Genomic DNA, 22,353 nt, shown 5'->3' with positions numbered 1-22,353 from the left:
TCCTTCCCCTGGTTCATTCCCAAGCAAGCTGAGGCTCCTTTGTCTTGCCTGTATTTGCTTGGCACTCTTCATATGTCTTTGGGTTCTGGGAGACCAGAAGAGAGAGGAGATGGTCGCTGCAGGAGGGAGAGACAGCCTGGCTTCCTGAGCAGCCTGACTCATTGCTGTCTCTTGGTCCTCTTCCCCTCCAGCCTCCTCTTCTACCTCTGGTTCTAGGCTGCTCTCTGCCACAGACTCTTCCTGCTCACTAAACCCTGTTGCCTCTTCAGCTTCTGATACCTTCTCCATCCAGTCCTCTCCCTCTTCTCCCTCTGACCACATATCGTCACCCTACCACCAATCTCCTGGCTCTGAGCCTTAGATAGATAATTTATTACGGTCAAAGACCAGCTCACATAACATAACGCAATAAAAACAGCGTTCATAAAGATAAAATATACAATCGGAGCAGATTGCAGCAATACCTCATGAGTTAAAATTGAGATATATACATACACCCGTACAACTGAGATTTGGGCTACCATAACAAAAATTGACCCTGAGGCGCTCCAAAGGGCAAATCCAGCATTTCCCTAGTAAGCTATTTTCTTCTAGAGGATGATCTGTGCCTACAAATCTGGGCGCAGAATCTGGCTACCAGCCAGGTCGTCTTATGGGCTCTGAGCCTTCTTTCCCTAAGGGACCCATGGGGGGTTCCCCAGCTGGTGCCTCCCACCCCACACCTCTGCATCCAGCCAAGAAGAAGAAGAAGAAGAGTTTGGATTTGATATCCCGCCTTTCACTCCCTTTAAGGAGTCTCAAAGCGGCTAACATTCTCCTTTCCCTTCCTCCCCCACAACAAACACTCTGTGAGGTGAGTGGGGCTGAGAGACTTCAGAGAAGTGTGACCAGCCCAAGGTCACCCAGCAGCTGCATGTGGAGGCGCAGAGACGCGAACCCGGTTCCCCAGATTACGAGACTACTGCTCTTAACCACTACACCACACTGGCTCTCTGTAGCCAGACCATAACAGACACAAGAAGCTTGTAAGCAGGACTTGAGTACTCCAAGAGTGGAGAGAGGGCATAGGCATCCAGAAATCAGAGGTACGCTGCCTCTGATACTGGAGGGCCTGTTTGGAAAGCCATGGGTGAAAATCCTTTCCATAGGCCTGTCTTGCATGAGCATGCTTCATCCGAACCATTTTGTACTGTAACTCCCGTTTCTGCTGGCACTGAATGCAAAAGCAGTTGTCTCTTTCGCATCTGCCTTGTGATTGTGACATTAAATCAACAAATGGCTAGTTAAGCGTTTTGCAAACTGTATGTGGAACACTCCCTAAAGGCTCGACTCCGGAACATCATATAAATACAAGTGTGACTCAGGCAACTGGAGAATGAGACAGAAGCTCAGCCTTTCACTCTGCTGCTCTTCCAGGCCCAGACTTTGAAGTAATTTCATGGAATGAGCTCACATGGTCTATCTAGTTTCTAAATATACTGGGCAGATGTATGTGTGTTTGTGTGTGGACAGATAGATAACGTTTTCACTCTTTTGTCTGGTACAAATAAGAAGATTACAGATACTGTAGCTATACTCCTGTTGAAAGCAATGAAAGCATAAGCTAAAATCTTATCCAAATAAGCATGACCACATTTCCCTACCTGTCAATAGTTATTCGATCTTGTATCTCACCTTTGCTTGTTCACAGCCCTATAAATCTTAGGTGGTGATCAGTTCATCGGTTCAATAAATTGACACATTACAGGCAGGCAGGCATTCGTGTGCCTAGAGTTAGACTCAGGCAGTGGAGAACATCTCTCGCAAACATGGATGCCAGTTTTGTGCCTGTCTGTCTTCCATCCCAGCAAGGAAGTGGCTTGGAGGATGTATTTTGGCCAGATAAAAGCACTAGGGGAGTGAAGCTGGGCCAAGGAGCGGTGTGGCCTGGGAAACGGGCCAAGGGACAGAAAGAGAATTGGGGGGAACATTCATCTCCTGGGCCTGTGGTTCCCCTAACCATCAAGCACAGCTTGGGTGCTATATAGATTATTGAATTTGCAGGAGTTGTAAATTGAGTTGTTCTTTTTTTTTGCACAACTGATGTATGCTCCACTTCAGTGTTTATATTTTATGCATTCGTGCATTGCATATGTTCTGTGCTTGTGTTTTCCTGACCCAGGCTGTGTTGTCATTCTGACAGCATTGCCTAAAACTCTTATTGAAAACAGAAGATAGCATCAATCAAGCTTACTAAACCTGATTACTAGAGAGTCAGCTCCATTGAGGCATAGAGAATTTGCTCCCAGGATCAATCCCTTGCATCTCCAGCTTTGGGCCTTGGAACATTCCCTGCCTGAAACATTGGACAGTTTCTACCAATCGGTGTCAAGAACGCCAAGCTAGATGGTGTATTGGCCTGAGTTCATTTAAGGCACTGCCCTGGGTTTCTAGATTCAGTTGCATGCATGGCCAATGCATGCTGCGTTTGTACCCCGCTCAATGCCAGTAATTTCAGGACATGTAGCAACTCTGAGATTGACCCAATAAATCCAGCTCCCCCCTCTACTTTCCCTGCAGCCCAACCTGCCCTCCTCCCCCAGTTCTCTCCCCAGCCCCCTCCCTTTAGGAACGCTGCTTCTTTCTCCCCATTTTATCAAGAATGTTGATATCTAGGGCATGAATGCCAATGCCGAAACGTACATTCAATTAGGAGCCAGCTCCTGACTGACCTACATAACAGTTCATTCATGAGATAACATGACCTGCAGCCATAGAGATGAGAAGGGGGGGGGGGGAGAGAGTCAGTTGATTGAGCCGGGCTTGGCTGTACATGCCGCAAACTCTCTGGTGACTGGGGGAATCGTCTAAAATTAGAGCATGTTACACATTACCAAGAGGGGCTTTCGGCACACCATTTTCCGTTCTCTCTCTCTCTCTCTCTCTCTCTCTCTCTCTCTCTCTCTGCAGCAATATTTCTTTTATGAGATGGGCATAATAATTTGTCACTTTGGCTCTCCCTGTAATCCTCGAAGGCTTAACTTTCATTAGCACGGTGCACTTAGGTAGACGGCGAGATGAGCAATTAGGTCCTTGATGGTTATGGTTTTCTGCTGTCAGCTGTGGCGAAAGGGACTAGATCGAGTCAAAGGTGAGGTGGTGGCACAAAAGACGTAATGCTGTGCAAGTGGAAGCTCTGATGCCTTACATGGGCACAGATATATTATTATTTGGGGGGGGGCTATGCCAGCCTCAGGATGCGGGTGGTGCTGTGGGTTAAACCACAGAGCCTAGGGCTTGCCGATGAGAAGGTTGGCGCTTCGAATCCCCATGACGAGGTGAGCTCCTGTTCCTCGGTCCCTGCTCCTGCCAACCTAGCAGTTCAAAAGCACACCACTGCAAGTAGATAAATAGTCACCGCTCTGGTGGGAAGGTAAAAGGCGTTTCCGTGCGCTGCTCTGGTTCGCCAGAAGCGGCTTAGTCATGCTGGCCACATGACCCGGAAGCTGTACGCCGGCTCCCTCGGCCAATAAAGCGAGATGAGCGCCGCAACCCCAGAGTCGGTCACGACTGGACCTAATGGTCAGGGGTCCCTTTACCCTTTACCTATGCCAGCCTCACCCAACTTACATATTACAGTGGATGCTCGGGTTGTGAACATGATCTGTGCGGGATGCACATTCGCAACCCGCAGTGTTTGCAACCCACAGCGGCGCGTCTGTGCACGTGCGGGTTGCGATTCGGTGCTTCTGCGCATGCACAAAATGTGATTTAGCGCTTCTGCACATGCATGACCGCCAAAACCTGGAAGTAACCCATTCCAGTACTTCTGGGTTTCGGCAGTCCATAACCCAAAAAAAACGCAACCTGAAGCAGCTGTAACCCGAGGTATGACTGTATATGTGCTGTACTGTATTTCATCAGCATAAGTTTATAAGAATATTAACACACACACATTTTCATACAATGATATGCATGATTCATAGAATCTTAGAGCCGTAAAGTTGGAAGGGACCCTGAGGGTCATCTAGTCCAACCCCCTGCAATGCAGGAATCTCAGCTAAAGCATCCATGACAGATGGCCACCCAACCTCTGCTAATAAACCACCAAGGAAGGAGAGACCATTGCCTTCCAACGGAGACCATTCCACTGTCAAATTGCTTTTATTCCTGATGTTGTGTCAGAATCTCCTGTCTTGTAACTTGAAGCCATTGGTTCGAGTCCTACCCTCCAGAGCAGGAGAAAAACAAGTTTGCTCCATCTTCCGTGTGACAACTCTTGGGATATTTGAAGATGGCTATCATATCTCCTCTCAGTCTCTTCTTTTCCAGGCTAACCAGTGTGGTGTAGTGGTTAAGAGCAGTGGACTCGTAATCTGGGGAACTGGGTTCGCGTCCCCTCTCCTCCAAATGCAGCTGCTGGGTGACCTGGGCTAGTCACACTTCTCTGAAGTCTCTCAGCCCCACCCACCTCACAGAGTGTTTGTTGTGGGGGAGGAAGGGAAAGGAGAATGTTAGCCGCTTTGAGACTCCTTTGGGTAGTGATAAAGCGGGATATCAAATCCAAATTCTTCTCCTTCTTCTAAGCGTAGCCAGCTCCCTCAACTGTTCCTCATAAGGCATGGCTTCCAGACCCTTGATCATCTTGGTTGCCCTCCTCTGCACACCTTCCAGCTTGTCAGTATCCTTCTTAAATTGTGGTGCCCACCCAGAACTGGACACAATACCCCCAGGTGGGGTCTGAGCAAGGCAGGAGTGCTTCCTGGCTCAGGTAGCTGCTGCTGTGCCCACCTATCACCAGCAAAATCAAGTGGATGGTGCTGCCACCAACCTGCATGGTGTCATCCCTACTTAGGCCTTCATTATATCCATGCCATCTGCCCTGGAATAAAGCCCAGATCCAAGGGATGCAACTGCATGTTATCTCAGCAAATGTGCATAGCTACTGCTGGGTTTGCTGAGTAAATGCGGAGGAGACACTTGTTTAGAAGAATCTGTAGGCAGGAAGTGTACAGCTTTCTACTATTTACATTCCAGAAGAAGGAAAGGGGAAATAAATGAATAGCAACAAAATATGAGACGAGGAGCTTTTGGTCCTTTTCAGAGTGTTCAGTCATTAGGGATAGAGAGATCTGTCAATTTTAGTTTTTTGAAAGTGCTAACAAATTTTCATAAGAACTTTTTTTGGGGGGGGGAGAAAAAGGGAGGGAGGGAGGGAGGGAGGGAGGCAGGGAGGAAGGGAGGGAGGGAGGAAGGAAGGAAGGAAGGAAGGAAGGAAGGAAGGAAGGAAGGAAGGAAGGAATTGGTGGCTAAACATGGAAAACTGAACTGAAGAATGGAAAGAAAATAATAAACTTTTTTTTCCCCAAAGTCTTATTTAGTTCCCCACATTTCTCCATCAGTTTTCCCCGTTTTTTCAAGTCTTCATGAAAACCAACGAGCATTTCTCCTGAGCTATGTTTTTTGTATGCAACTTTATCTACCATAATGCATTTTAAATGTTACATTCTCTAATATATACATTTTAGGCACAGTTTCCAATATTAAGCACATTTTAGTTAACATTATTTTGTTGGAGAACTGCATCACAACATTCAGAGAAGTGCAAATTTTGAAGGATGGTTGTGTTGTGGCTTGCTTATTTTTCTGGAAACAGAAAATGTGAACCAAGCTGAATTTCACTTCCACTCCTATCTGTAAGATTCCTTTCCCTTAAGTACAGCAACTCTTAGAGGCGGGTGCTTAACCCTTCTCAAACCTATCAATTCTCCCTGGTTTAAAAAAAATCATAAGGCCAGTCTATTCCCTCCCCAACCCTGCTTCCATGTCAGATCAGACTTGTTTTCAGTCTTGGATTCCTAACTACTGGAGGGTAGGGTTTTTTTTTTTTTTAAAAAAAAAGGTTTAAAATGACCAAAGGGGATTCTCAGATGAGAATCAAGAGGCAGGGAAAGGGTTAAGCACACACAAACTCACTCTTCCCGATTCTCACTTACGAAAACCATACTTTTGCACATTATCCACCACACATTTGGTTTACAGAAATTTCAAATCAATACACAGTCAAATTTCTCCCTAATATACACACAGTAGGGCAAAGTGTATATTCCTCATATAATGCGATTTTTGTGTGCTTGTTTCACCAATGCATGCATTGGGATATGTGTTTTTGTTAAGAAAAGTACACAGTACTTGGCTGGAGAATTGCATTGCAAAATTCAGAGAAGGGTGGATTTTGAAGGATCACTGCATAACTGTTTTGCTCCAGAAAGTGCAAATTTTGTATGCTCACCTTTAAATGTGAACCAAATCTAACATGTCTCTCAACCCTGAAAACCTGTGAAGTAGGTTAGGCTTGAGAGTGTGGACTTCATGTCTGAGTAGGGACTTGAACATGGGTAGGGAATTTCCCAGACATATCTGGAATTCGTCCGTCGAAAATAGCGTCTGGGTAGAATTTCTGAAAATCAGTAAAAATGTCCTGGAAAACTCAGGCGTAGGGCAACCCAAAGTTGAAAGTGTCGATTTATTTTTTGGTGAATTTCCTAAAAAAAAAGCAAAAAAAAAAAGCTCAGAAACTTCTTGCTCAACAACTTTTGTGTCTGGATTTTCACTTTTTGAAATATGGCAACCCTAAGCATGGGTTTCTCTGATACTGTTAGCTGAAAAACACACAGAGAGACACACAAACTACTCACTCCACTGTTCATCCACTCACAACTTAGCTTGGTGGTCTGTGAACAGAAGAAATCTTGCATTGACCATTGACTTTCACGTCCATGAAAAATGGTGTTCATCCCAACACTTCTGGAGTAGCAAATGGATATATTTTTTTAATTGAAATGTTGCTGCGCGTCTCTCTAATAAACTATGAGAGAGTTCATCTCTGCTCTTAAAAGTGTTTTGAGAGTGCTGAAACGCCAAGGCCTTTGCTCAGTGCAGAAACGTGTGTGTGTGTGTGAGAGAGAGAGAGAGAGAGAGAGAGAGAGAGAGAGAGAGAGAGAGAGAGGTGGGGGAAGTTTTGCTGGCGAACGGATGTCTTCGCATATTGCCAAACCACAAAGGAAGCTGCAGAGCGGAGGCTCGAGGTCTCTGGTGCAAAAACTGCTCGACCAGTTGAGAAGCAGGAACTGGTGAAGATCTGCATGGAGCCATGTTGAGGTATTCTTTTTAAAATGGTTTTTTTCTTCCTCTACCTTGTCCTGAAAGAAGGTTAAACTGTAGGACCTGAACGATGTTGAGATGCTTGGATGACCTTTCTGGGGGGAATCGAGGGCAGGTGGCGCTTTGCAGAAATAAAATTAAAAAATGTTCCTTTTGAAAACTTGGCTATTGTTAGGGAATGAGGACAGCGAGGGAAGAGTGCTGCGTACGAGGGAGACCAAGGGGTTCGCTTGAACAGGAAAGGCCTTGTGCCCTTACACAATCCGCAGGGAGAGTTTGAAATAGCCACAGAGAAGAGGGCTTTTATCTACACAAAGCCCAGGTGAAGAGCTTGCTTGGACATCTTTTGCTTTCTTTTTCAAAAAAACCCCCACAGTGCCTCTCTTTGTGGTTTGTTAGAGGCTTGTACTTTTCTCTCTGTGTCTTTTAATGTGTCCTCTTTGGGTGAGGAAAGTTTTCCAAGTATTCAGAACACTTGTTTCAGGAAAAATAAGACTCAGAGCAGGAGGGGACCTGCAGTCTTCCAGATGTTTCTGGACTATCATTCACATCCTCTCTGATCTTCAGCCCTGCTGGCTGGGGCTTTGGGGAGCTGTGTCCTATCACTGCTGGACAGACACAGTGACCCCCCCTGCTTGGACTATGCTAACAGGAGGGAGAAGAAACCACAGGTGGGATTCTGTATATCCTAGTGTTGCGTCCCCAAATAACATTTTGTGACTGAAAATTTCAGGATTTTGCTTGGGATCTGGGTGATTGCCATGTTTTCAGTCAGGAAGGGATCCTTCTCGCTGGTCCAAATTGATCTGTGGCCATTTTGTGTTTTTTCTCTCTCCACTTCCTTTCTGATTCTTTCCCTGTAAGCTCCTGAGGGCAGGGACCTGTCTTGTTTGTGTGTAAAATACACACTGACAATGTGCTCTAAATAATAACTGTTGTTGTTGTTGTTAAAGAACTCTTTGCCTTCAGTGGGTAGATTAGGATCTCTGGGAGATTTGCAGTGGATAGTCAAGGATTTCTGACTCTCGGTTCTTGAACAATTGAAGCAGCACAATTCACACAACCACCTGCCTCCGCCACCCTAAATTATACTTCTGAACTGAAGAAAGCTTGAGTAACCAGGAATAGATTTTTGTGAGGAAGGCCTGTAAGCACCATTCAGTTCTGGTACTCAAATTTCCTGATCTCAGAGCTGTTTAATTATAAATGTATGAATTTTGCACCTGGCTGCAAATGTTGGTGGATCTAGCAAAAACTAAAGCATATCCTGCAAGCCTGAACTCTTTCCACTCCTGCCTCACAGTATTTGCAGAGGCTACATTACTTTAAAATAGGTGCCCTTGAGATTGGCTTTTGTCAGCTCTGCATCCAATCTCCTTGGTGTCTGCTGGAGTCAAGTATCCGAACTCAGAACTTCAAGATGAAGGTCCACTCTGTCCACGCAAGCTTGGGTCATATTCACATCATATATTTGAAGCACTATGGTGCCCAACTTTAAACAGTAGTGGCTTCCCCCAAAGAATTCTGGGAGCTGTAGTTTATTAAAGGTACTTAGAGTTGCTAGGTGACTCCCTGTTCCCTCCCAGAGTTCCCTGTTAAGTGGCATTGATTGTGAAACTACTCTGGGAATTGTAGCTCAAGGAGGGAAAGAGAGGTGTTAGCACAGGCTTCCTCAGCCTTGGTCCTCCAGATGTTTTTAGCCTACAACTCCCATGATCCCTAGCTAGCAGGACCAGTGGTCAGGGATGATGGGAATTGTAGTCTCAAAACATCTGGAGAGCTGAGGTTGAGGAAGCCTGTCTTAGCACATTGAAGCTACAGCTCCCAGAATTCTTTGGGAGAAGCCACAGCTGTTTAAAGTGGCATCATAGTGCTCTAAATGCATGGTGCAGATGTGGCCTCAGATGAACTCACAGTTCTACCTTGTGCAGCTTCTTCTGGCTCTTTAGTAGTAGTAGTAGTTGTTGTTGTTATTAATACCTCACCCATCTGGCTGGGTTTCCCCAGCCACTCTAGGCAGCTCCCAAAAGAATATTAAATGCAGAATGAAACTTCAAACATTAAAAGCTTCCCTAAACAGGGCTGCCTTCAGATGTCTTCTAAAAGTCCGATAGTTGTTTATTTCCTTGACATCTGATGGGAGGGTGTTCCACAGGCTGGGTGCCACTAATGAGAAGGCCCTTTAGGGAGGACAGCCTCACCCTCACCTCTTTGACAGTAACTCAGAAACATACCTATACTTCTTATGAAACTCACGGTGGGTGGGTTAGAAATACCCAACGCCACAACTCTGAAAACTGTTAAGTCTCCAGAGCTGGACGCGAGTCACTTTTGCAAGATGGTAGAAATGAGAAGATGCATGAGGTTGGCACAATTTCTCCCCCACCCAACCATGTGTTAACTCTGTAAGAGCTAATCTAGCTACCGTAACTTAATTACAGCTGTAACTGACTTACTTGTGGGCGCAGCTTCTCAGAACAAGCTGACGGATTTTGCTGAGAGTTACTTTATCAGCCTTTAAAAAAAAGTGATAGGGATTTCTGGTTTGTTTGTTTGTTTCTCTGCCAACTTTCTAGCACTCCCAAGCTGTGCGTTCTTATATGCACACAGTTTCATTCATAATCTGGACGCATCACACCCCTTAGATCCAATTGGAAGGAACCATGAGGGTCATCTAGTCCAACCGCCTGCAGTGCAGGGATGTTTTGCCCAACATGGGATTCGAACACACAACCCTGAGATTGACAGTCTGGGGCTCTTGCCTACTGAGCCACACACTGTTTGGGAAGAAGATGGGAAGGTTGAAACCCTGAAGGTGCCCAAATTTGAAACCGAAGGGTTTCAAGTCACTAAGAAGAGTTTGTGCCTTTAAGAGGGGAGAGGTTGTTTTCCTTCATAGAAGCACCCAATGCAGTTTGGGTGGGGAGAGGAAGGTCCTTAAACTGCCCCTTTTGTTAGAACTAGATAACATCTCGTTATCAGTCGTCATGTTTAGCAAAACGGAGGAACACTTGTGAAACACCCATCTCAAAACTGCGGCACACTTTTCCTGGAATAGCTGCAGGGTTATTGCTTCCAATAAGAGGCAGAGAAGGCTTGCAAAATCACTTTTTTCCTTTCCTTTTTTTTGTTGTACATCCCCAGTTCACTGTCATTTGGGGCTAGAAAGGTATCTGCAACCTGATTGGGTGTTTGTTTGTTTTTTTGCAAAGATTGCATTAATCCTGATCACTAAATAGAGTCTCCATGTTCAGGAGCATGTTCACCAGAGTGTTCATGTGTCCCGCTTCCACATAGAGGACTTCCCTTTATTTGAAGGAATCCCATGTGAAGGGCAGTGTCCTTCACAAAACAAGTTTAAAGATAAGAACCATCAGAAAGGAGAGCAAGGGTGGCCTTGAAGTTACATGTCAGCAGTGAGCAGAGCATAGACCTTGTCACAGCCTTCCCCGCAACAGAGAGCTGTGTTGAGTTTATAGTAATTATTTTTAAAAAATTTACAGCTGCACAGTAATACCTTTGCGAATGGCCGCCTTGTCTAGTGCCCATTCTGGCGAACGTCCATTGCAAACCCAGAAGTATCGGAACGGGTTACTTCCAGGTTTGCCGCATGCGCAGAAGAGCTAAATCGCACTTCACACATGCACAGAAGCACAAACCACTCCATGTGCATGCGCAGATGCGGCGCTTTGCCCTGCGTCCTTTTCGGATAGCGACCGCAGCTCTGGAATGGATCCCGGGTACAAGGTACAACTGTACATATAAATTAGCACGTGCAAATTTTAAGCGAATCTTTACTCTTTTGTGTGTGTTGGTGTGTTTCCTCGTTTGGGGCAACGAATAAGTGGAATATGAATATGCTGAGGGCAGCATAGAAGCGGGCTATTGTGCTTATGCCCTGCTTGGGGGCTTCCCAGAGGTGGCTACTGTAGGAAACAGGAAGCTGGCCTAGACAAACTTTCACTCTGATCCAGCAGATCCTTTCTAATCCGGATGATGCATGAAAGAGCATAAGTCCCGGGCCATGAATCTGGTCCTGAGAACTGCACTCTCCACGTCCTCAGGTTCAGCTGCTTGATTTGGGGACGCTTGATGCAGGTTTTTGAGCTAGCCAATCAAGACGTTTCATCCTGTCCTCCAATCACGTGGCCTAATGTTGCATCCATGCACACACTCGCCCATTTGTGCTTCTTCGTCTGAAAAAGGCTCTGTGGTTTGAGCTTGCACAATCTCGCTCATGATGCTGCCAAAGCTTGGGTGAAACTCTGACAAATCCAAGTGGAAACATCTGCTGCAAACGGCATTTTTCTCCTCCATACTAGGATGGAGGGAAGTCAGAACAGTCAGCACTTTCACCCTGAAATGATTTCCCCCCTTACAATGGAGCTTTGTTTTTCTCCCACTCCCAAATACTTCTCTGCATCCTCTTGAGACAACCCAGCCCAAATGTCAGCCTTTCCCGGCCATCCGCAAGTAACATCTGCCTCACGCCTGGCCACCTGTTCTCTTTCGGGTCCCTCCAGGGTTTGTGTTGCAGGAGTTCCAGCATCCGCTGAATTTTTTGCTTCTTCTTCTTCTTCTTCTTCTTCTTCTTCTTCTTCTTCTTCTTCTTCTTCCCCTTCACAAAAACAAATCTGTCTGCTTATACTTTCATTCTTCTCTGTGGCTTCTTCAGGCATAGTGGAGGCTCTGGCTAAGAGCCACGATGGAACCTCCATGTTCAAACACAGCATATCTGTGACTGTCAGTTGCATCTAGAAATCATGGGCCTCAACTACTGGCTTCCTTGAAGAATCAAGATGGGAACTTGTGGAAATACTAGTCACAGAAGGTGGGACCTGCAGCCTCCCAGATGTTGCTGAATTCCTACTCTTGTCTGCCCCAACCAGCATGACCAATGGTCAGGGGTGATGGGAGCTGGAAATCAGCAAGATCTGGAAGATCTCAGGTTCCCCACCCATGGAGCTATAAGACAGCCTGGGATGGGAACAACAAAGGAAGTGAAGAATATGGAGGTGGGGTAAGCTGGGGCAGAATAGACACAGCATCTAGAGCAGCGGTTTTCAACTTGTGGGTCCCCAGATGTTGTTGGACTACAACTCCCATCATCCCTGACCACTGGTCATTCTGGCTAGGAATGATGGGAGTTGTAGTCCAACAACATCTGGGGACCCATAGGCTGAGAAACACTGATCTAGATGGTTGCATGGATGGGTAACCTGAGGCTCTCCAATGACATCTGGAGGGTGTCTGGTTTTGCAGCACAGCACTGAATGGCTCTTTGGTTTGATGGCCCTTGTGCTCTTATGGGTGGTTTCTCTCCTTCCTTTCTTTTTGAATGGGCACCACGTATTTGAACCAAGCTTCAGAGCTTCACACGCACAGTATTTCCCCCAAATGTGCTTGGCAGATGGGAAGGACGTCGTTGCTGCAGGCTAAGTGTCTACTTGGTGTATTATTCCTTTTCCGGTGGGTGGCCAGCCTAGAAGCAGAGTGTTGGAAGTGCAGCAGCAGGGATCATTCAGTTAGCAACCCAAGGGTGAATTCTGTTTAGTCAACCAACCAAGAGAGTGTGTGTGGATGTGCCTCCTAGCACCCGCCCAGAACGATATGATCCTTGGTGAAGTAACATGTGCTCTGATTGCCTGCGTAGTTCTGAGAGAGTTCCCCCCTGCCCTGGTATGTCTCATTTTTTGATACCTTCCTGCCACAAGCAAGGCCTGAAAATAAGACAAAGCCCCTCTGTTTGTTTCTCCTTGCATTAAAGGTAAAGGGACCCCTGACCATTAGGTCCAGTCGTGACCGACTCTGGGGTTGCGGCGCTCATCTCGCTTTATTGGCCGAGGGAGCCGGTGTACAGCTTCCAGGTCATGTGGCCAGCATGACTAAGCCCTTTCTGGTGAATCAGAGCAGCCCACGGAAACGCCGTTTACCTTCCCACTGGAGCGGGACCTATTTATCTACTTGCACTTTGACATGCTTTTGAACTGCTAGGTTGGCAGGAGCAGGGACCGAGCAACGGGAGTTCACCCCGTCACGGGGATTTGAACCACCGACCTTCTGATTGGCAAGTCCTAGGCTCTGTGGTTTAACCCACAGTGCCACCCGCGTCTCCTTGCATTATGTGCTGATTTTATTCAGTTTTCCTCAGTGATGTGTTTATTTTTCTCCATCTGCATTATCCACCTGACTCTGTAAACACAGAGACATCAGCCATCCCCTTTTGTTTGTCCTCCGGCAGTCCGAGGTATACTGCCTCTGAGCAGGGATGTTCCATTAGCTAGCATGACTGATAGCTGCTGATGACTCTGCCCTCTTCTCCAAAGTGAGATGCTTGATTCGTGACAACCAAGCGCAGGGCCCGAGCCCCCCGCGATTCTCTCATTGGCCAATTGGTGGAGGGACCGCCGTCGACTCCAGACGCTTCCAGCTCAGCCCCAGGAGCCGAAGCCATAATGGAGCTTCTTATTTCTCCCCTCGCGACTCCCGGGAGAGTTCCGCCTTGTTGGAAAATGCTATAAGGAAAGCCTGATTATGATAAGTGCGGCGCGTGTTCTTTAAAATTGCTTTCTTTGCCGCGCGCCATAGAAAAGTAAGAGAGCAAAATAATGGCGGCATTAGTAATAGTTTTCCCTCTTTCACAAGGAGGAGTGAAGAGGGGTGCGAGGGAAGCTACGTTACGGCAATAACGGCTCTAGAAGACACATAAATGTTTCTAGTTAACCTTTGTGAAAATACTTTCCCTCCTGTTTTAATACACTCTGAGGAGGGGGCAGGAGAGGAGAATGTGACGGTTGTGAGTAATTGCAAGCAATCTGAGCTGCATACATAATTCCCTTTTGCTGGTGTTGTCTGTGGCGACTGTTTGGAAAAGGGGGAGCCCTTATTCAGCTTGCCTTCTGGAGAATATGCATCCCAGCGGTGGGCGAGGCCAGGAGCCAAAATGGGGAGCAGCAGCAATGGCTCTCATCTTTGTACAGTGGTACTTCGGGTTACAGATGCTTCAGGTTACAGACCTGAAGGTCTGGAGGTCCATTCATTCTGGAGGTCCATTCTTAACCTGAAACTGTTCTTAACCTGAGACACAACTTTAGCTAATGGAGCCTCCTGCTGCCGCCGCACGATTTCTGTTCTCATCCTGAAGCAAAGTTCTTAACCTGAGATACTATTTCTGGGTTAGCGGAGTCTGTAACCTGAAGAGTATGTAACCTGAAGGTACCTCAGGTTACAGACACTTCAGGTGAAACCAGTGGTACCTCAGGTTACAGACACTTCAGGTTACAGACTCCGCTAACCCGGAGAGTGTGCTTCAGGTTAAGAACTTTGCTTCAGGATGAGAACAGAAATCGTGCTCTGGCGGCGCAGCAGCAGCAGGAGGCTCCATTAGCTAAAGTGGTACCTCAGGTTAAGAACAGTTTCAGGTTAAGAACGGACCTCCAGAACGAATTCAATTCTTAACCTGAGGTACCACTGTATAAGAGTATCAAGGACTGGTCACTGAGTCCTTGGATGGGTGGATACTGATGCGTAGACACCAATAGAAAACAGATTGGAGGCAGACTTGGAAGAAGGAATCGGTGATACTGGGGGAACCTGTACGTATCCCAGAATCCTTTGCAACGCAGAGCAGTTCTGGGGCAGGTCTGGGGTGCATTGGCCATTTCCTCAGCATGTAAAGTGCTTCCTGGAGGTAGAAAGTCTGGGGCAAAGACTGGTCTAAATGCACAACTCCACATATTTGGGGGTGAGGCAATAGGCTTCTACTAAGCTAGATTCTTCGACAACTGGTAGGAGCTTTCACCCTGTCCTTTTCTTCTTCTTCTTCTTTTGCACTCCTCAGCTCGCCACGTCTATTTTGGGTTGGGCGCCTCCTGTCATATGCTGTCTCGAGTTTGGGCTATCGGGTTGCAGCTCACAACTTAAGTTGCACCCCATCCTCGCACCTGCATGACCTCATCGGTGACCTTTCATGCTTGCCAAGTCATGGACGCAGCCAGACCTGTCGTGTTCACAGATGGAGCTGCTTTGGCATGCATATATATATATATATATATATGCAGATACGAGGCAGCTTCCCAAATTGCTAGTGCTTTTGGTGCCCACCTTGGGTTTTGGTGTAATTTCAAGCAAGTGGTTTTCTTCAGTAGGTGACTTTTTAGTAAGAAGAACCCTTAATCACAGAGAATGTGGGCCTTATGAAAAGACCCAGTGGCTATCAAAACACAAAACAAAGAAATGGAGCCCTAAAATTATCATGGTTATTATTATTATTATTAATAATAATATCATTATCATCTATATGGTCTATGAGGCTATTTGCAGACTTAGCATAGAATCGTAGAAATGTAGAGTCGTGAAATTGGAAGGGAACACAATGGTTTTCTGGTCCAAACCACTGCAATGCAGGAATCTTTTGCCCAATGTGGGGGCTTGAACCCATGACCCCAGCGGGGGAACGGGGGTGTGGAAGGAGCGGAAAGCCCCTGGCACCATTCCAGTAGCGTGCCATTGCAGCGGGGCCGCCCCGCCCCACGCACCCCCGCCACGCCCCCGGAACATGTGCCACGCCCTTGTGGGGGGGCGGCTCACCACGCCCATTCCACCTTTAGAACAGGCATGTGGAGTTGTTGTTGTGTGTCACATGTCTGTTTACTTCCAGCACAGTCTGCTGGGAACTTCCTTTGTATATAGCTTTTGCCTATGCTGTTTCTTGAACACGAAGGGAAGCAGACATGTTTTTTCCTTTGTCCTACTGCTGAATAAATGCTTGTAAATATGCTTACATATGCCTCTGTCCGCTACTTCTGTTGCACAGAGTTATTATCTCTGCTGGCTTGCGTGCTAAGCTTCTGAAGGCTTCTGAGGCTTGAGTAGCAGTCTTGATGCTGTTCCGAGAACCGGAGTTTGCCCGACTGCCGGACAGCGGGCTGGAGCCAGCTGGGGGCCTGCCAATTGCCCCCATCTCCCTGGAAGCATCCCAACAGCCCCTGGGATGTGCGCCATGTCCCCTGGGGGCGCCAGCCACGCCCCCGCCTGCTCTCTGCCCCCCAGTAGTGGAGCATGCAGCTTTACCACTGTCTGAGATTAAAAGAGCTCAGATTTAGATTGTGGTATGGGAAACGGTTCTAGGGAATGAGAGTACTTAAAGCCACTAGCTTGGATGGCTTCAAAAGCAGATAGGACAAATTTGTGGAGGCTATCAAGGGCTGCAAGGTGGATATGCTTTGCCTCCACAGGCAGCAATCCTTGAATACCAGTTGCTGCAAACTGTGCTCACACACTTGGGTCCTCTTTCTGAGTTTCCCATTGAGGCATCTGAGTGACCACAGTGAGAACAGGATGCTGGAGTAGATGGGTCAATGGCTAGGGGGTGAGTGGTCCTGCCTTGTACATGGGATGAGATCACATGAATGTTTGATGCTCTGTTGCTAAATCTACTCTGACTTGGACTGGGCAATATATCAATATATCAATATATCATACAAAACTGGTTTGAATTCCATATTGTGATATCAGTTTCGTATTTTTATTTTACCTGGCAAAATACTGAAATCATAATGTGTGTTAGGGCTGGGCAATATATTGTCCAAAGCCAGTTTGAAGTCATATACTGGCCTCGGTCCAGTATACCTGCAGGAGCGTCTCCACCCCCATCGTTCTGCCCGGACACTGAGGTCCAGCGCCGAGGGCCTTCTGGCGGTTCCCTCAATGCGAGAAGTGAAGTTACAGGGAACAAGGCAGAGGGCCTTCTCAGTAGTGGCACCTGCCCTGTGGAACACCCTCCCCTCAGATGTCAAAGTGATAAACAACTACCAGACTTTTAGATGACATCTGAAGGCAGCCCTGTTTAGGGAAACTTTTAATGTGTAGTAGACTATTGTATCTTAATATTTTGTTGGAAGCCACCCAGAGTGGCTGGGGAAACCCAGCCAGATGGGTGGGGTATAAATTATTATTATTATTATTATTATTATTATTATTATTATTATTATTATTAATATTTCATGATATCAGTTTCACAGCTTTTGACCTGGCAATATATTGTGATTCCTGATGTGTTTGTATGAGTGTTATGAAAAAAATCATGATGGGGGGGGTGGAATCGTGAAGCCAGCCAATACCTCTCCATAGCTCCATCCTTACTTCAGACACTGTGATACAGGAGCACCAACTTGCTCTCCACATTTAGGGGGCCTCACATCACGTGATGCATCCCGACCCCGCTTGGCATGCCTGTGCTCTCCCAGTGGGGTGCGCAGGGGGTGATCTTCCCCCTCCGGGTGTCCGGCTCCTGCCCAGTGCATGAGCGCTCACCCGCCAGGGTGGTGGTGGCAGCGGCCCCCTCATATTGTGGGGGCTCAGCCCCCTGCCCACAAATATTGAGGGGGCCAAAGCTCCTTCTGTTCCCTATACAGTTGTACCTTGGGTTAAGAACTTAATTCGTTCTGGAGGTCCGTTCTTAACCTGAAACTGTTCTTAACCTAAGGTACCACTTTAGCTAATGGGGTCTCCCGCTGCCGCCGCACGATTTCTGTTCTCATCCTGAAGCAAAGTTCTTAACCCGAGGTAATATTTCTGGGTTAGCAGAGTCTGTAACCTGAAGCGTCTGTAACATGAAGCGTCTGTAACCTGAGGTACCACTGTAGTTGGCACCCCTATTGTGATATATCAGTATGATGAGCTGGTGGTATATCGCGATGTTGAAAACCAGATATTGCCCAGCCCTAACTTGGACTGACGCTCCACTGATGCACGATTTGTGTTTCGCTGCATGCGTGTAAAGCGGTCACCCTTTACATGGGCTGGCTCTATTTCCCTCAGCCCTCTTCAACAAGCACTAGAGTGCAGGAAGGTCCTTGAAATGTACGGCCTAGCCTCCCGCTGCTCCACTCCTGCGCCACTCCTGACCTATATTTTATTTCTTGATGCATTTATTTATTTTTAAAGCCCTCACACCCCTGGCTTTATTTTCACCACCCTCGCCGGCTTACGGAGACTAATAAAAGCCGCTCGCAGCTTCACAGCTTCGGCAGCGGGCGAAAATCTTTTGCATCAGGAAATAAGTCAGCTTGGGGGGGGGGGAGTGTTTTCGCACATGTGAGAAATCTGAACTATGTCAAGTACCTCTTTTGGCTCTGGCCGGTTCAAAAGTGGAGACATTCTTCTGTCGCTGTGACTTGAGTCTTGCCTTACAGGCCTACATTCCCCAGGAACAGGTTCTCTGCTTCCCAGAGAGTCACATTTGGTGTTGTGTGCTAAGAGAGCGCCAACACGGCACCTTTTTTGATGCCGACTGCCAGGAGCCTTCCAGAGTCACGTGTGCATTGCACATCCAGTTGTCATGTCTCAGCTTCTTGGCGGCTCTTGTGGTGCCGTCTCCCATCTTTTGTGTTTTAAGAGTCCATGTGGTGGGCATTTCAAATGACAAATCTGGTTGTTGCCGTAGAATCATCGAGTAGCAGAGGGCCTTGGAGGTAAGGATGGAGGAGAAATCAGACTCAGTTCGCATTCGATTTTGCATTTTCCAAAACACAAACCGAAGCACAGCCATCGTTTGAAACTAGCGCCAGCAGTGCGCATAAGAATGCATACCCTCCGTAAAGTCTGTGTTACGAATTCCTACCTGAGTGAAACTAGCATAGAAAAGTCACTATAACAGGGGCAATGCAGGTGTGCTTTGCAAAATAAAAATGGATGCCTTAGGCAAAAATGCATGGAAAGTTAAAAGGTAAAGGGTAAAGGGACCCCTGACCATTAGGTCCAGTCGTGACTGACTCTGGGGTTGCGGCGCTCATCTCGCTTTATTGGCCGAGGGAGCCAGTGTACAGCTTCCGGGTCATGTGGCCAGCAGGACTAAGCTGCTTCTGGCAAACCAGAGCAGCGCACGGAAACACCGTTTACCTTCCTGCCGGAGTGGTACTGTCAGGGAACTGCCATCGGAGCTAGAGGCGGAGGGAAGGCTCCATAGGGATGCCGGAGAGGGTCCCAGTAGGGAGAGAGGCAGCCCATCTACGGGGGAAGGAAATCAGCATAACACCAGTGGAGAAGGGGGGCAGATGGGGGAATCGGAGAGGAGGCTCCAGGACTCCTCGCCGGAGACCAGCGGAGAGAGTACGGGTACTCCTCTGCCCACACCCTCCCTGCGCAGAAGACTTCCGCGCAGGGAGAGTAGGAGGAGACTTGGCGTCAAAGAGCTTTTATGCTGGAAAAGGTTCAAGAAACGCCCACTGACGGATTCTGCCAGCGACTGAGACAGCCACGAAACTTGAGGCTGTCCAGACAGAAAGGGTTCAACCAGGTAACCTAGCCAGGAGTGGCGGCAACTTACGCACGAGCAACCCCCTAGAACCATTACAGGTACCTATTTATCTACTTGCAGTTTGACGTGCTTTCGAACTGCTAGCTCACCCCATTGCAGGGATTCGAACCGCCGACCTTCTGATCGGCAAGTCCTAGGCTCTGTGGTTTAACCCACAGCGCCACCCACATCCCCGCATGGAAAGTTGGGAGACGTTAATACCAAAATGCTGATTAATTTCCATAAGGATTTTTTTTAATGAAAATTGCGAGCTGATATGGAAATATGGGGCACTGGAGGGCCAGGCAGAGAGGTGCTGAGGGCCACATTTGGCTCTGCACCTGAGGTTCCTCACTCCTTGCCCCATTCAGTACCTTTTCCCAGCTGCATAGTGTCTGTTTTCAGTAGAGCCATAGTCTGCATCATTTTGAGGGTTCATCAGCAGTGAAGGTGGTGTACCAAATATTCCCTACAAGCTTTAAAAGACTTGTAAGCCATGCAAGAATAAAATCCATAGAGGTGCAGCAGCCGGGGTGAATCATAAGAAAAAGAATTGCAAACAAACCCCCGCACTTGTCTTGCAGCGCATTAAAAAGTTTTAAGAATAACGGTATTCGGGAAAGATTTTTCTCCCCCTGAAGTTTTGTGGCATATGACTTTATTCTAATCTGCCTGCCAGAGGGGGGTCAGAGGTCACGGTGACCCTTCTGTTGCTAGCATTTAATCTGTTGACAGCTGACACCACAGTGGGAGAAGAAAAATGTGGCTTGCTAAAAGCGCCATTATCAGCTTTGACAGCTGCTCATTGTGGTCCCAGCCATGGCAGGCTTCAAAGACCCACAAATATAAAAAAAGTTAAAAAGAAAAATGCTCGTGTTAGTTGGGAGAAACTCCTTTATGTCGCCCAATCTTCCTATGAAGACTCTGCCCTCTGTGATGCTGTTTAGACAGAGAGCGAATACCCCCCTAATTATTTTTCCCTCCACCTCTCGCTACAGAGGGCAGCGTGTGTACGAAATGGTAGGTCAGAATCTGCTTGCAGAAACCCCGAAAGAGAAGTAGGTTAGAGTTCCCTCCCTTGCTTGCAAGACTTGTGGGAACGGAGCTGCGCTGTGGTTTGTTTTTAGGGACGGTTCCTAAATTCTCACCATTCACATTCGTGTATTATCTGCATCAGGGGTACAGTAGCTAACCTGTGGCCCTCCAAATGCTACCAAACTTTGGCTCCCATCAGACCCAGCCAGAAAGGCCAATGGTCAAGGATGATGGAAGTTGTAGTTCAGCTACAGGTTAACCTCCCCTGATCTAGACAGAAGGCAGTCATGATTATCAGCACCATGCTCTAACCAACTGAGCTATCCAGGCTTTCTGCTGCTGCTTGACATTTATTTAGATTATGCCGCATGACGTCCAAATCACAGGTGGAATTAGTGGCATAGGTGATGCCATTGTAGTGGTGCAAGTTAGACCGTGGGGCTAATGGTCTTACGGGGGGGGGCACACATATTTCTGTGCATGCATGCTCACAATCATGAGCCATAGCTCAGTGGTAGAGCATCTGCCTTGCATGCAGAAGGTCCCGGGTTCGATTCCTGACATCTCCAGGCAGGGCTCCCTTCCTGAAACCCTGGAGAGCTGCTGCCAGTCAGTGTAGGTAATGCTGAGCTAAATGGACCAATAGTGTGACTCAGCTGCTTCCTATGAGAAAAGCCATCACTCAGTAGTAGAGCAGGTTTTGCATTAGGAAGATTCTAGGGTTCAGTTTTTCGATAGGAAAGATCTCCATCCGAGACCCTGGAGATCTGCTGCTGATCAGAGCAGGCGGTGCTGGATTAAGTGCATAAATAGCCTGCTCTAAGGCCACTTCCTACATTTGCACAGAAGTGATATCCATGAAGCTAAACCTTCTTGCAGGCCCACCCTATGGTGGAGATTCACTAACGTCGTGGTGCTTCTGCTCTGCATTAGCAATTAATCCACGTCTCTATTTGCATTTGTTATGGGCCTCCTGACAGCACCAGTGCAACAAGGAAAAGGAACAACCTGTGTAATAAATCTCTGGAGACGTTCAGCAACTGCCACAGGGCTCATTAATCTTGATTATTTCCCATAATAGATAACGTCACAAATCATCCATTATCCCCAATCATGCACATAAAGATAATGTGTGTATGTGTATAAATATAGAGAGATCGGGATGAGAATGTATTATATATAGTATACTTCCTGTGTAGCAATCACAAAACAGGGGGAGATTTCTAAGAGATGCACACCTTGACAGCTAGATCATCAAATGCTGGATAGCAAATGGGAAGCAGCTATTTTGGGGGGCGGGGAGAGGAGGTAATGGAAGGAATCAAGTCCCCTGTCACAGGATCTACTATGAAAGAAAAACGGCTGCTCTTCTAATTAGCTTTGTTTTGAGTTAATGGTGTCTTTACTTCACTCAAGTAATTGGTACAGATGTACAGTGGTGCCTCAGGTTACATACGCTTCAGGTTACTACGCTTCAGGTTACACACTCCACTAACCCAGAAATCGTGCTTCAGGTTAAGAACTTTGCTTCAGGATAAGAACAGAAATCGGGCTCTGGCGGCACGGCAGCAGCAGGACCCATTAGCTAAAGTGGTGCTTCAGGTTAAGAACAGTTTCAGGTTAAGTACGGACCTCCGGAACGAATTAAGTACTTAACCCGAGGTACAACTGTATATTGTAGAGGTGGAGGGGTGTGGGTCAGACAAAGGAACCTAGGCTTGCTACATCCTTGATTATAGGCACAGGGATGTAGAGGGATGAAATAAGTAACAATATACAGTAGTGTATTAACTGAGCAAAATACAGTTTATGGTTGAGCTTGACAACTGTCGACTCTTCTGCATTATTGTTTTTTTCTTGAACCGTGAGGTGTCCAG

The 22,353-nt window shown here is 47.1% G+C and overlaps 1 protein-coding gene across 27 annotated transcripts in view; it reads left to right on the top strand.

Moving 5' to 3' along the window:
- Window positions 1–22,353, top strand: part of CELF2 (CUGBP Elav-like family member 2) — a 538,053-nt gene that overhangs the window by 268,320 nt on the left and 247,380 nt on the right. The window contains exon 1 of one of the 27 annotated variants that reach the window (XM_028746926.2): window positions 7,019–7,140. The exons of the other annotated variants lie outside the window; for them this stretch is intronic. Within the exon in view, the coding sequence (XP_028602759.1) occupies window positions 7,133–7,140 (8 nt within the window). The 5' untranslated portion in view covers window positions 7,019–7,132. Of the gene's footprint in view, window positions 1–7,018; window positions 7,141–22,353 lie in introns of those variants that run through there. 27 annotated transcript variants of the gene reach the window in all.

Source organism: Podarcis muralis, chromosome 10 (genome assembly GCF_964188315.1).
Source record: "Podarcis muralis chromosome 10, rPodMur119.hap1.1, whole genome shotgun sequence".
Lineage (NCBI taxonomy): Eukaryota > Metazoa > Chordata > Lepidosauria > Squamata > Lacertidae > Podarcis > Podarcis muralis.
Note: the sequence above shows the minus strand (reverse complement) of the source record. Positions and strands in the feature narration are given on the sequence as shown.